Here is a 15392-nt window from a genome sequence, read left to right as displayed (position 1 = left end):
ACCTGAGGCTACTTAGACATCATCGAGGCTGGGCCCCAGTCAGCCATGACCTAGAAGAAAACCTTACGGGAACTGGGCACAAAAGAGGTATCTGAAAATGGCTCAGCAATCTAATGTAAAGTCAGGGTTGAGCATCAGTCAGAGGGGTCAACCCCAGCACACCTCCCACTCTGTGGCCCTGCTCTCTCCTCGGGCCCTGCCCCCTGTATCTGGATAGTGGAAGGGGAAAGAGCAGAGAGAAACACACAGAGCAGGCATTACAGGCTAGGGCGAGGGTAGGAGCGTGGCTGGAAAGTTAAACGAGAGACTCAGAAAAGGCCCCACTGAGAACGGGGGCAGGTGTGTTATCAGAACAAAGATCTGGGGGAGGAGGTTCACCACGTGCATCTGAGGGGTCAGAGAGTTCTAGGGATCCCTGAGGCACTGGTGACCCTGACCCCGGGAAAAGCAAAGACATCTGTGTGGCTCAATCTCAGTGAGGAGGGAGGAAACAAGCAGGAGATGATGTCACACAAGTACTGCAGGAAGCAGATCAGCAAGGCCCGTGGTCCTCAGACATTTTTCTACCCCATCCCAAGTGAATTTTGGAAACCATGTATTGTCTCATCCATCTTAACATCTAATTCTCTTGTATCTCAAGTTAAAACACATACGAATAATGTAACATCCTGTATATTTGAAAAGCAGCCAAGATGGTCACACTGGCCCCAAGAAGCATGCCACAGCTCTTGACAGAAATGTGGAGGACCATAGGGTCCAGGAGCTAATGTCTGGACAGTGTGGCAAGAAGATGCCTGTGAGACGCGCCAGCAGGGATGGGAAGGGTACAGCTGGACGACAGGAGTCTGGAGTTCAGGGCTGAGGTCTGAGAAGGAGATGTGGAATTGGGAGACGTCAGGGTGTCTAAAGCCATAAGATAGGATGATGTGGAAGGTCACTGGGTGCGGCCAGAGAAAAGGCCCCAGATGGAGCTTGGGGCCCTGCCCCCATCAGCGACCAGGGGTTGAGGCAAAACCAGGAGAAGAAAATGAAAAGTGAACAAGGAGAAAAGAAAATTGAAACAGATGGCCAGACTTCAAATGATAGTTTAAGTTTACTTTTAAATACTGGGATATCCTGCAAGCCATGAGAAAAAAAAGTGTTTAACGGAAGAGGGAGTGATCAACAGTTGCTGATAGGACAAGACAAAGACTGTGAATTAACCAGTGAGTTTAGAAATAGGGAGGACACTACAGTCTCTGACAAGGAAAGTGGGATGGTAGATGGGAAAGCTTGATTGGATGGGGTTCCAGCAACAGCTGGAAGCAAAAGTTGATGAACTATGTTTGACAAATGGTGCCATCATGTCCTCTTACTTGAGGACTAATCACTGTTTATCTTGAGAACATGTACATAATGGGTTGTGTCTGCTTGGCTATAAAAAAGGTTTCTTTCTGCCATAGTAATCTTTTTGGTGGAGTCCCTGTGATGTGGGTATATGTCCAGAAGTGCAATTGCTGGATCCCATGGTAATTCTATGTTTAATTTTTTGAGGAAATTACCACTGTTTTCCACAGCTTCTGTATCATTTTATCCTTGTAAGCAATGCACAAAGGTTTCAATTCTCCACATTCTCTCCAACACTTGTTATTTTCAGTTTCTTTTGATAACAGCCATCCCAACGGGTGTGAAGTAGTATCTCACTGTGGTTTTGATTTGCATTTCCCTTACGATTGGTGATACTGAGCATCTTTTCATGAGCTGATTGGCCATCTGTATATCTTCTTTGGAGAAATGTCTATTCAAGTGTTTTGCCTATTTTTCAATTTTGTTTGTTTTTCAGTGGTAGGAGCTCTTTATATATTCTAGATAATAATTCTTTATCAGATATATGATTTGCAAAATTTTCCTCTTATTCTGTGGGTTGCCTTTTCACTCTGTCGATAGTGTGCTTTGATGCACAAAGTTTTTTTATTTTGATGAAGCCCATTTAACTATTTTTTCCTTTGTTGCCTGTGCTCTCTGGTGTCATATCCAGGAGCCTGGATTTTGTCCCAAAGGCAATGGGAAGCCAGTAGAGGGGTTAATGCCAGGTACTGAAATGGTCTAACTTCAGATTTACTTGATGCAGAGACAGAACTCTGAGACAGACTCTGTCTCTGAGCCCTGCATCTTTCCTAGTAGTTTTCATCATCGTTGTTGGCCTGGCACTCTTTTAAGCTTATAATTACAATGGTCACCCTCTTGCAGAAAAATGCCACATAGATATCCATACAATATTGTCAATCATTTTAGGGATCGCTGTCATTCAGCAATCCTGATCTTGTTCATCACCTCTGTGTTGTAGGTAGGTTCACAGAGGCCCAGAAGGGAAGTTACCTTGAGAACATATGAGCTGGGTGAGAACTGCATGTAACTGAATTTTGAAAGGGTGGCCTAGAAGAGACAGTGAGAAGTTTGTCCTTATCATCTCATTCCCCTTTTAAAAATTCCAGGATCATCTTTAATACACCTGAGCAAAAGACACCTCTTTTGTGGTTTTAATCACATTGATCCCAAGCATTTACTCCCTCTTTTGCAGAAAATCACAGTGAAACACTGAAGAAATATAAAATGATGAACACAGATTTTGGTGCTGAAACTTTTAAAGAGGGTTAGCTATGGAAATAGGATCAGTGCAAATTTCTTTACCATGAACAGATGGGCTCTGTTAGAACAAAGTTTCAAGTCAATCCAGACCATCCCTCAATATTTTCACAGAATGGACAAAAGGGACTTGAGGGGAACATCTACTTTGTAGCTCACAGCTCAGTAATTCAACAAATCACACAAAGGGGACAAAAGAGGCTGCTGAATATTAGACTAACTCACTAAATTAAGTTCTAACCATTAAGATGCTAGACACCCTTACCAAGTATATATTGAAACAGTCTAAAATTATTTACTACGTACTACAGAATGTTCCAACATATGACAAAGGGTAGAAAGAATGCAGGGTTTATAATCTGAACTAGACACAATATATTCAAAAGGGAAAACAATTTGGGACTCTTTTTTTTTTTTAATCTAATGACTTCTGGGGTCAAATTTTTTTCTTTTAAATTGAGACTACCACATATTTAGAATAGAATGATGACAGCTGGTTATCACATGTCACCGAAGCTTATTTCAGAAGCTGATGATTATTTACAGAGAAGGGGGAATTCGGTATACTAAAATTTACCTCAATATGCTTTTTAAAAAAATGAATTAAATGTAAGAGGGGTGCAAAAATGTATGTCCATTTAAAAGAAGAAAAAGCAACGGTTTTAATATTCCCTTAAAAAGCACCACATAGTGACGGATTCAGTAATTTCTTGTCCTCACACCATTCCAAGCAAAGATAGCAACCCACAACTCACAGACAAGTCCCCCCTCGTTGTCAGAGTAAAGGGGTGCAAATGGAAGCTACACTGTGAGGCGAATAATTATAAAACGCACAAGCCTTATAAACAGGAGTTTTGCAACTCTCATTCTCATCAATTAAGCAAATTTTAAACTAAATATATTACAAAGCCACAAGTCAATATATCACACCTTAGCCATATCCCATCAAGTCACCACTCACGCAGAATCAGGTTTCCCTTCTTTCACTCTACTCTGTATTTCTGTTAATCTGTTTATGTCTCCCTTTCCTTGTTTCTCTCCATCGTTCTCCTTTTCTGTGTTTCCTCTCTCACTCCCGCTGCTTTCTCCCCTTTTCTCTATTCCTTTCCTTACACTTGTTTTGCACAAGGCTTGAAACCTATTTCAACTTCAGTTTCTCCTTCTCCCCAGTCTGTTCCCAATCTCTATATATGTCTGCCTTTTTCTCCCCGCATTTCTGTGTCCCCTCTGCTCTCCATTACATTGTCTTTCCTATTACACCCCCTCTGCCCCACCTCACTGGCATCCCTAGCTGGCTAGGTTCTCTCAGCGCTGCTTCTCACTCTGCCAGCCCTAAGCCCTCGTTCTGTCCCTGCACTCAGCTCCCCCAACTGTTTTTCTCCTAACCACTCTGTCTGAAGTGCCTTGACCTTCGTGGCTGGAGCTCCACCCTTTCCTCTGTGTTTCTATTTTCTTTTCTCCTCTTGCTACTTTGCCACGTTATTCCCTTTCACTTTGTCTCTCTTCAAGTCCTTCCCAGATCCTCTATTTTTGCCTTTTCTTTATGCACCGCCTCACTCATCTTTTCTCCCTCTCACTTTTCTATTTCTCTTCATTCTCCCTCTGTCTCTCTTTCTCCTGATCTTCCTCACTCCCTTGTGCTGCCGCTTTCCTGGTCTCCCCTTTGCAATCATCACTTCCACAAAGCACCAGATCCCCGCGTGGGGGCGGTGACTTGCTCTTGGGGCACCCCGAGTTCTTCAGTCCTAAATCCCATCCTTCAGAAAAGTGTGCTCTTCCGAGACACTGGGCTTCTTATTAAGGGGGAGGGGGGGACGGGGGGAGGTTCCCAGGAAGGCGGTGGGGTCTGCTGAATCCCAGGGCCAGGGAGAGAAGCCAGGCCTCTATGGGCCAAGAGGGACGAGGATGAGGGGAGACGCGCCAAGTGTTTGAATCTATCTCAAAAGTCCATCTACCATGACGCTGAACAGCGCGGGGCGGGAGGAGTGGTCAGGGAAGGGTTTTACAGGACAACAACGTGGCAGGCGAGTCTAATGGCCCGAAGGCCCAAAATCCATGGGCGGGGAAGGCCTCGGAAAGATCTTAACCGAAAATGAACGCGGACCCCCGACCCAGCATCGAAGCGGTCAGGCTTCGGGAACTCTCACCGGGACGCCAGAACTTACCGAAGGTAAGAGGCACGGGTGCAGGAATGTTAACGTCCGTAGCAACCCCAAGACTCCAGGCGTATAGGACTGTGGACTGAGACGCTCAGGTTTAAACTCAAAAAGACGAAAACTCACAGACGCCGGCGTGACCTTGGGACTCCGCTAGCCTCTTCCGGTCTGCGAGATACTGCGCGTGCGCGCTCCTTCCGGGGAATGCTGTGGGCGGGGCCTAGGCGGAGCGCCTTCGGAAAGGGGCGCGAATAGCGGCCAGGTGTAGGCGGGGACCGCGGGGGGCGGGGACCGCGGGGGGCGGGGACCGCGGGGGGCGGGGACCGCGGGGGGCGGGGACCGCGGGGGGCGGGGACCGCGGGGGGCGGGGACCGCGGGGGGCGGGGACCGCGGGGGGCGGGCGGGGCGGAGCCGAGCCGGGGCGGGGCCGGGGCGCCCCTTGGCAGCTCCCCAAGGGCATGCTTTTCTTTCCGAGTTTGGATCACTTTGAATTTCTTTCGTGTGCCGCGGAGCCGGGCTGCTCCTTGCCTGTTTTAAGTTGATGTTTCAAACAATTTAAGGGGAAAACTTAGAGTTGAGAGGCCACTTGTTGAAAGCTAAGACGTTTACGTTTTAAGTAGTTGAAAACGAGTTTAGTCAAAAATCGTTTTTGTAAAGGGGTGCCGGGTCCTGAGAGAGAGGCGAGGCGGACTCTGCGGTCTGGGAACCCGGACCTGGTTTCGGAGTCGATGTGGGGAGACAGTTGGATCCAGGAACGCCTCCTGCAATTAGAATTTAATTTAAGCGATATAATTAAGCAAGGAGTGCAGTTGTCTGTGCAAGAAATGCAAACTTGAATGTGAAATGCAAAACTCTACGGGTGGGAAATGGGCCACTTCGTACGGACGTCCATCAGAACATCATATCCATTTACATTCCCCATTCACCCTTTGCTCAGCCCTGGGCTCAGTCCCAGAGACTTTCATAGGTACAAGACCTGGGCAGGAGGAGGTAGAGTCATGAGGCATGTGATGATTTAGGTCACCAACCACTGCTTTAAAAAAATTAAAAATCAAAAATTGATATAAACTGTATTGTTCTTTATAGTACTTGTTATTCTATTCCACACCTGAGGCGAATGATAAGTACCTTTGGGATAAATTTCTGTGACGTCATAATTCATTTGTCAGTAATTTCTAAATATAACAATCTCTAATTCACTTTACATTTATCCAAGAGTAACTAGGAAGAATATTTTTAATAAAAATATTGTTTTACATTTTAGTTCTTTTTTATTTTCTATTTCTCAGTGTTCTGTCAGGTGTGAATAACAAACCCTATATGTACTCTTTAGAAGACTATTGAAGTTGTGTTCACCTTAAAAATACTATTGCAATATTTCCAGGGGCGTTTGATAGGGATGTCTATATTATCTTATATGAACCCTAAAGGAAGCAAACTAGATTTATCGAATTTCCAATGGTCTCTTTTATAATATTTAAGGCAATTTCCATGAGTTAATATCCACCATGAAATATATGTTTCTTTCAAATCCCTAAAGGTAGATTTCTCTCCAGTGAGAATTTTTTAATGTGATAAAAGCATTTTGAATAAAAAGTCTTTTAACATATTTAATCTGTAAGGTTTCACTGCAGTATATATTATATGATCTTTCACAAGTTTTAAGCATTGATTATAGATTTTCGATGTTCATTACATTTGAATTAACTGATATTTAAGAAAGCTTGAGCATCATTACTCATAAATTGAAAAGATTTCACTCCCAAAATAATATTCTGACTATCCCCCACAGATTGAATTTTGGATGAGAACTTCACCACACACATTATATTTTTTAAAATTACTCTTGGGTATTTATCTCCTGATGCTTAGTAATGTTTGGCTTTTGGTTAAATACATTGCCCCATTCATTATAATTTTAAGATATCCCCCAGTATGCATTTCTGATGACCAATGATGATTCATGCTGCCTAAAGACCTTCCAAATTTGCTGCATTCATTAAGTTTTTTTCTAAATTGTATAACTCTGATATTTTGTTATCAATGAAGAATGGATCAAAACTTTCCCATCTTTATTGCAAATATTGGTTTTGACACATGGAAAGATTCTTCCAAGTTGTGAAACTAAGGAACCATTTTGATAGATTTCTTATCTTGATTACATTTATTCTATGCATGCTCAATTTTAAACCTCTGCAGTTCACTAAGATTTAACTGAATGCTCAACCCTATTATCAAATTATTCCATGCATTTGTTTCCTGCACTAGACACATTTTTTAATGAAAAATATATATACATATATACAGTGTCAGGGATAGATTTTCAGATCTTTAGAAGGTAGATTATATAAATTATGCTGTATTATGTATTATTGCCAACTAGCCATGTTGGCACAAAAGAGATTTCAGCATGGACTCCCATTTTCTCATGCAAATAAATAAATGGATGGTGAAACTTTTCATCAAACAGAACATCTGGAGAGAAGCCAGTCATAGGTGAAATTCATGAATCCACCTTGCTTAAGGGAAATTGTTGCTTGTAAAATGTACAAGGGAGCAAAACAAACTAATTCACAAGAAAAAAAAAAGGGATATTTCCTTAATCACAGGAAGATTTTGACATATATCTCCCTGTAGTATTATAAAAACAGATGCAAATTATTAAAGATTATTAAAGACTTCAAAATAAAGACTTCAAAAATTTGAAAAACACAGGAAGTAGTTTGACCTAGTGCATTAAACTCTGTATCAGAAAAATAGAGACACTACATTTTTTAAGCACATTGTAATATATAATATTTACGACTGCCAAAATTTTAAAAAATATCTGGACTTAGGTAAGGAGAGATTTTATACAAAAGATGATTGCAAATAGAGAGACTGCTCTGACCACAAGATCTGCACATCTATAATGGGTCTTTTAAAAAGGAACATTAAAAACTTACGCTAAAGTGGGGTTTATCCCAGGAATGCAAGTATTCTTCAATATATGCAAATCAATCAATGTGATACACTATATTAACAAATTGAAGGATAAAAGCCACATGATCATCTCAATAGATGCAGAAAAAGCTTTTGACAAAATTCAATACCCATTTATGATAAAAACCCTCCAGAAAGTAGGCATAGAGGGAACTTACCTCAACATAATAAAGCCCATATATGACAAACCCACAGCCAACATCATCCTCAATGGTGAAAAACTGAAACCATTTCCACTAAAATCAGGAACAAGACAAGGTTGCCCATTCTCACCACTATTATTCAACATAGTTTTGGAAGTTTTAGCCACAGCAATCAGAGAAGAAAAAGAAATAAAAGGAATCCAAACGAGAAAAGAAGAAGTAAAGCTGTCACTGTTTGCAGATGACATGATACTATACATAGAGAATCCTAAGGACACTACCAGAAAACTACTAGAGCTAATCAATGAATTTGGTAAAGTAGCAGGATACAAAATTAATGCACAGAAATCTCTTGCATTCCTATACACTAATGATGAAAAATCTGAAAGAGAAATTAAGGAAACACTTCTATTTACCTTTGCAACAAAAAGAATAAAATACCTAGGACTAAACCTACCTAAGGAGACAAGAGAGCTGTATGCAGAAAACTATAAGACACTGATGAAAGAAATTAAAGATGATACAAACAGATGGAGAGATATACCATGTTCTTGGATTGGAAGAATCAACATTGTGAAAATGACTATACTACCCAAAGCAATCTACAGAGTCAATGCAATCCCTATCAAACTACCAATGGCATTTTTCACAGAACTAGAACAAAAAATTTCACAATTTGTATGGAAACACAAAAGACCCCAAATAGCCAAAGCAATCTTGAGAAAGAAAAACAGAGCTGGAGGAATCAGGCTCCCTGACTTCAGACTATACTACAAAGCTACAGTAATCAAGACAGTATGGTACTGGCACAAAAACAGAAATATAGATCAATGGAACAGGATAGAAAGCCCAGAGATAAACCCACGCACATATGGTCACCTTATTTTTGATAAAGGAGGCAAGAATATACAGTGGAGAAAAGACAGCCTCTTCAGTAAGTGGTACTCGGAAAACTGGACAGCTACATGTAAAAGAATGAAATTAGAACACTCCCTAACACCGTACACAAAAATAAACTCAAAATGGATTATAGACCTAAATGTAAGGCCAGAACTATCAAACTCTTAGAGGAAAACATAGGCAGAACACTCTATGACATAAATCACAGCAAGATCCTTTTTGACCCACCTCCTAGAGAAATGGAAATAAAAACAAAAATAAACAAATGGGACCTAATGAAACTTCAAAGCTTTTGCACAGCAAAGGAAACCATAAACAAGATGAAAAAACCCTCAGAATGGGAGAAAATATTTGCCGATGAAGCAACTGACAAAGGATTAATCTCCAAAAATTTACAAGCAGCTCATGCAGCTCAATATCAAAAAAACAAATAACCCAATCCAAAAATGGGCAGATGACTTAAATAGACATTTCTCCAAAGAAGATATACAGATTGCCAACAAACACATGAAAGAATGCTCAACATCATTAATCATTAGAGAAATGCAAATCAAAACTACAATGAGATATCACCTCACACCAGTCAGAATGGCCATCATCAAAAAATCTACAAACAATAAATGCTGGAGAGGATGTGGAAAAAAGGGAACCCTCTTGCACTGTTGGTGGGAATGTAAATTGATACAGCCACTATGGAGAACAGTATGGAGGTTCCTTAAAAAACTAAAAATAGAACTACCATACGACCCAGCAATCCCACTACTGGGCATATACTCTGAGAAAACCGTAATTCAAAAAGAGTCATGTACCACAATGTTCATTGCAGCTCTATTTACAATAGCCAGGACATGGAAGCAACCTAAGTGTCCATCGACAGATGAATGGATAAAGAAGATGTGGCACATATATACAATTGAATATTACTCAGCCATAAAAAGAAACGAAATTGAGTTATTTGTAGTGAGGTGGATGGACCTAGAGTCTGTCATACAGAGTGAAGTAAGTCAGAAAGAGAAAAACAAATACCGTATGCTAACACATATATATGAAATCTAAAAAAAAAAAAAATGGTCATGAAGAACCTAGGGTCAGGATGGGAATAAAGATGCAGACCCACTAGAGAATGGACTTGAGGACACGGGCAGGGGGAAGGGTAAGCTGGGATGAAGTGAATGAGTGGCATGGACATATACACACTACCAAATGTAAAACCGATAGCTAGTGGGAAGCAGCCGCATAGCACAGGGAGATCAGCTAGGTGCTTTGTGACCACCTAGAGGGGTGGGATAGGGAGGGTGGGAGGGAGATGCAAGAGGGAGGAGATATGGGGATGTATATATATGTATAGCTGATTCACTTTGTTATAAAGCAGAAAGTAAGACACCATCGTAAAGCAATTATACTCCAATAAAGATGTTAAAAAAATAAAACAAAAAACAAAAACTTAGGCTAATACTAACAGTGAACTTGTTCAAGAACTTTGAGATATATGTCTTTGAATGGCATTGAATGGTCTTGCAGCTTCATTAAGGCTATTGTATCTGTCCCTGTCACATACAAGAGACATTAAGTACTATATTGAAAGACGTTGCTCTAAATCACCAAAGTCAGATGTCTATGTAACTGTTATATAAACAAGGAGAACCCAGCTGTTATAATAGGAAAAATGTTTTTTCCTTTGCCATGTTTCTGACGCTCATGGAAAAAAATCTGCAGACACCGTCAACAATTTTTAGGGTCATGATTAGACAATAAAAGCGGTAATTAAAATGTCAGATGCAGGTAACATTCAAAACTTTAATATGTCCTAGCATCCTCTCTCCTATCAGCTGAGCCCTGTTAGAGACAAGAGAGGAAGTACTCTCACTTCCCCTCAGAGTCCCTTCCTCTTCCTCATTCCAAGGTTTCTATTGGCTGATTTGGTTCACTAGCTTCACTACTCGCTGGTCTTGGCTGGTGTATAAAGCTGCAACACAGTAGTAGTTTTAAAGATATTTTAATTTTTATCCCTAGAGAATTTGGCAGGACGATTTACCATAAAACATATAAATGATCACCAGTCCCGGAAATGCTCTGAAGGTGAGGTGTAGTGAAGTCCATGTCCCTCCGTTTTCTCAGATCCCACCCTTGTATTGGTCTCCAAGCCCACCCCAGCAAGCTACCTTGGGATACCTGGCCACAGTCTAGGTGCTGCACTTGATGGCCATGGCCACGTCCAGAGCCCGCCCCCTGCACCAACAGGGAATTGCAGTGCATGAACAGTTTCCAGAAGACCTGGAAGAAGATGGAGAGGATGGGGGTGGTGGTCACGCCTTATGCAAGTGTTTCCATCTTTCTGGTTCAGACTTGACATTTGTGGCCCTCTCATTCACAAACTGTCCACATGGATAATGGGGGATGTCTCCAGACGTTAAAATTCCCACAGTAATTTGTCCCGCAAGAGCCCCAGCTTCACCATGAGATGTTCTCAGCTGCAGGTCCTGGAGGTCTGCATCCACCTCATGTTAAAATCGCTCTGAGGTTGATCCCCTTTAGTGGCCTTTCTGCCTTGAGGCTGTGTGGACACTGCCTGCTGTTGGGGAAATATAATTTAAAATGAAATATTTTCCCAGATCAGAAAACCTCTTTGCAAAAGCAGTAGAGAAATGAAAGCGTTTTTTTTTTTAAATTGAATAAGCATTAAACCAGAATGTGATGCAAATCACAGGCAATTTGCTGACACTAAAGAGTTTGCAAAATAAGAAACAAATCACAAAGAAAAATAAAATAAAAACAAATCACAATTTTATAGCCAAGCAGAAAAGTCTATTGCCTACATGTTCCCAAGATAAACAATAGCTAGTCATGAGGTGAGAGTACTTGACCTCACTATTTACAACACACAGTTCATGCTGGATTCATTGGTAGTTGGGGTGACCATCTTTTGTCCAGAGGAAAAAACAAACTTCTCGTAACTTTATGACAAGAGATAATTTTGCAGCTTGGAGCAAGTTTCCAGGAGATGGAAGTTAGACTCCCACCCTTTGAGGAAAAAAGCCCTCAAAATGGAGTTCAGGGGCTTCCCTGGTGGTGCAGTGGTTAAGAATCCACCTGCCAATGCAGGCGACATGGGTTTGAGCCCTGTTCTGGGAAGATCCCACATGCCATGGAGCACCTAAGCCTGGGGGCCACAACTACTGAGCCTGCACTCTAGAGCCCACGAGCCACAACTACTGAAGCTCGTGTACCACAACTACTGAAGCCCATGCTCCTAGAGCCCGTGCTCTGCAACAAGAGAAACCATCGCAATGAGAAGCCCGCGCACCACAACATAGAGTAGCCCCGCTTGTCGCAGCTAGAGAAAGCCCGCACGCAGCAACGAAGACCCAACTCAGCCAATAAATAAATAAATAAATAAAATCTATTTTTTTAAAAAAATGGAGTCCATATTGCTAAGAGAGTTACTTAAAATGGACCTGGCAGAAGTTAAAGAAGGCAGGGCTTAGGCACATTCTTGGGGGTGGGGGGGAGGGGGAGGTGAGAACCATGAACTTTTGAACTAAGCCAAACCATAAATAGTCCAAGGATTCTATAAGAATAATCTGGAACTTGTCACAGTAACAGACTTCTACCTCCCACTAGTGATAATGGGGGTCAAAATTTGCCACACCAAAATGTCTCTTTGGCAAGCAGGTTATTTCAAGCTGAAAAGAATCAGTACCCAAAAGGCTCAGGAAAAAACACTGACCTTCTTCCTAACTGCCTAAAAGAATGTAGATAGAGGGCCTTTTCCTGGAATAGAGATATCAGCAGAGAGATCTACAAAGAATATGGACTAGGTATGGTGGGGGAAACTTGGCAGGGCCTAGAGATCAGAGTTCACTGTGTCCCATTGTCTCTCCCTGGCCCAGCAGACATTTGTTTACCAAACGTTTGTTTTTCCCTCTTCATGTGAATTGCCTCAAAACACTACTACCAACATCTTTTGTCTTTAGCTGAAGATGGCATTTAAGGTGAGGGCTAAGTCCATTTTGGCAAGTCACTCAGTTTTCCTGGGCCTCTCCCATATATACATGTTATTAAAACCTAAAAGAACCTAGATGGTTAGAGGAAAATTTCTCCCTCCCGACAAGAGCCTTTAGCAACCAACCATGTATAAATACGAATAGCTTCAGCTTGCGAGTACTAATCATAATTCTTTCAAAACAACTTTTGCAACCTTTTGGGTTTTTGCCTTTATCAACCCCTGCCTTTTCTCTCCTCCTTGGAACACATTTTCAACTCCTACTCAAATCTTTTGTCTACCAAATTACAATTCTCAGACCAAAAATAAAGCTTTTCTTTGCAGCTCTGCTGTGAATTTTGTTTGACACATACCACAGAACCTGGGAGATAGGGGTGCTATCTTCTTTGATATTCCATTCCAAAGAGAAGGCTCCTAGGTCCTTGGAAGACATTCTTGGGTTATAATGCCAACAAACGATCTATTCGTTTTCAAAAGGATTTATATACATGTCAAAGGAAGGAGAAAGTACAGGTTTTCTAAAGTTTCCTAAAGCTCTAAGAAAAATATGAGGAGGGATCTCTTCCCTTATTTTCAACAGGGAGAATTAAGTCTCTTATTTTTAATTTGTATTTGTCTCTATATTGCTGAGTAATTTTCCTACTTAAATCTCTTCCCCGACTTCCAACACACATCCCTCGTGCTGTTCAAAGCCCTTACTGGGAAGATGGTTTCATGCCCTTCAAACTCTCCCAGGCTCCTTAAGGGCAGCGTCTGCTGTAGTGCTCCAAGTGCAGCCCTAGATGCTGCATCCTTTCCCTGGGTCTGGAATTCTGTAGATCACACTCCTTCCCTGAGAGTCCTCATCCTCAAGTTCTCCTGGGTAGGGACCTGCCTCTCCCCAGACCTTCCCTTGGCAGCCATTGGCTTGGGAAGTCCCCTGACCCCTGTGCTCAGAGAGGTGACAGGTTCCTGTTCTGTGATGAGTTTCTTGTGTCCCATGTCACATCAAATGACTGTGCTGGGTGTTCCAATTCCAATTCCCACCAGAAGTTCCAATTCCCACTGGAAACTGTCCTTCCCAGTAGGGGCACATATTTATTCCATTCCTGTTTCCCAAATTTGACCTGAAATTGATTATTTTTCATTTTAACTTTCAAAGTACTTCTCCTTTTAAATGTATTTTGTCAGATTCAGATTATGAGGTTTCTATGATTTTCTAATTCTTATTATATATTGAAAATATTCACATTTATATATATGTAGTATATAATTTTACTCCAATTTTAAAGTTCACTTGGTAAAGATGTCCAAGATGTTCACAACTTACTTTAACCAGTTTAGCCTAATACTCAACAGCCTAGTTTCTTCCCTTAATTTGTTATATTAGTGAAAATTTTCCCTCAAGTTTCTTTGCTCTTTTCTACACATGTTGAATGATTCCAACAGAGCCCATCTGTTCATGTTGGAGGAATTGCTCAGAGCTTATTTCCATATTTGAACTGCTTTTATATTTTCTAGCACTAATAACTAGGTCTCAACTCAACATTTAAAAAAAAATTACTGTGACTTTATAGAAAAAAAAAAATGTCCGTGTTTAACCACTGAAGAAGTTTCCTTGGCTCAGGCACATGAAAACATCCTGGAATTTTTAGAGTTATGGTCAGAAAACCAAACCCAACCTGCATGCCCCTAGAGGGCAATGGGCTTTTCATTGTTGGAAGATTTTTGATAACTGATTCCATCTCCTTACTTGTCATTAGTCTGTTCAGATTTTGTTTGTGATTCAGTCATGGTAGGTTGTATATTTCTAGGAATTTACTTTTCTAGGTTATCAAATTGGTTGGACTGTTCATAGATCTTTTGTATTTGTTATTTGTTGTAATATCTCTTCTTTCATTTCTGATTTTGAGTCTTCTTTCTTTGTGTAGGTAAAATTTTACCAATTTTATCTTTTAAAACTCCAGCCCTTAGTTTCCTTGACCTTTCTTTTTTTTTCTTTCTGGTCTCTATTTTATTTATTTCTACACTGATCTTTGATATTTCCTTCCTTCTACTAACTTGAGCTTAGTTTTTTTCTTCTTTTCCAGTCACTTGAGCAGTAAAGTTAGGTTTGAGATTTTTTTTAGTGTGAGTCAAAAAGGATCTTGCTGTGATTTATGTCAAAGAGTGTTCTTCCTATGTTTTCCTCTAGGAGTTTTATAGTGTCTGGCCTTACATTTAGGTCTTTAATCCATTTTGAGTTTATTTTTGTGTATGGTGTTAGGGAGTGTTCTAATTTCATTCTTTTACATGTAGTTGTCCAGTTTTCTGAGCACCACTTACTGAAGAGGCTGTCTTTTCACCACTGTATATTCTTGCCTCCTTTATCAAAAATAAGGTGACCATATGTGCGTGGGTTTATCTCTGGGCTTTCTATCTTGTTCCATTGATCTATATTTCTGTTTTTGTGCCAGTAGCATACTGTCTTGATTACTGTAGCTTTGTAGTATAGTCTGAAGTCAGGGAGCCTGATTCCTCCAGCTCTGTTTTTCTTTCTCAAGATTGCTTTGGCTATTCGGGGTCTTTTGTGTTTCCATACAAATTGTGAAATTTTTTGTTCTA

General features: G+C 40.8%; 2 protein-coding genes across 19 annotated transcripts in view; both read right to left on the bottom strand.

Moving 5' to 3' along the window:
- LOC309616875 (zinc finger protein 320-like) overlaps nt 1–5063 on the bottom strand; it is a 212429-nt gene extending 207366 nt beyond the window's left edge. For 16 of the 17 annotated variants that reach the window (XR_014237639.1, XM_082368181.1, XM_082368192.1 and 13 more), the window contains exon 1: nt 4791–5063. The gene's annotated coding sequence lies outside the window, so the exon portion shown is untranslated. The remainder of the gene's footprint in view (nt 1–4790) is intronic. The other variant, XM_082368188.1, reaches the window with a different exon arrangement.
- A 201-nt stretch (nt 5064–5264) lies between these two features.
- Nucleotides 5265–15392, bottom strand: part of LOC309616847 (zinc finger protein 525-like) — a 202158-nt gene continuing 192030 nt past the window's right edge. For both annotated transcript variants that reach the window (XR_014237623.1, XM_082368075.1), the window contains exon 4: nt 5265–11378. Coding sequence is in view for 1 of the 2 variants with exons in the window: in XM_082368075.1 (XP_082224201.1) it covers nt 11338–11378 (41 nt within the window). In the remaining variant the exon portion in view is untranslated. The remainder of the gene's footprint in view (nt 11379–15392) is intronic.

The sequence above is a fragment of the Balaenoptera borealis genome, assembly GCF_965194805.1.
Source record: "Balaenoptera borealis genome assembly, chromosome: 19".
In the NCBI taxonomy this organism is placed as follows: Eukaryota; Metazoa; Chordata; class Mammalia; order Artiodactyla; family Balaenopteridae; genus Balaenoptera; species Balaenoptera borealis.
Note: the sequence above shows the minus strand (reverse complement) of the source record. Positions and strands in the feature narration are given on the sequence as shown.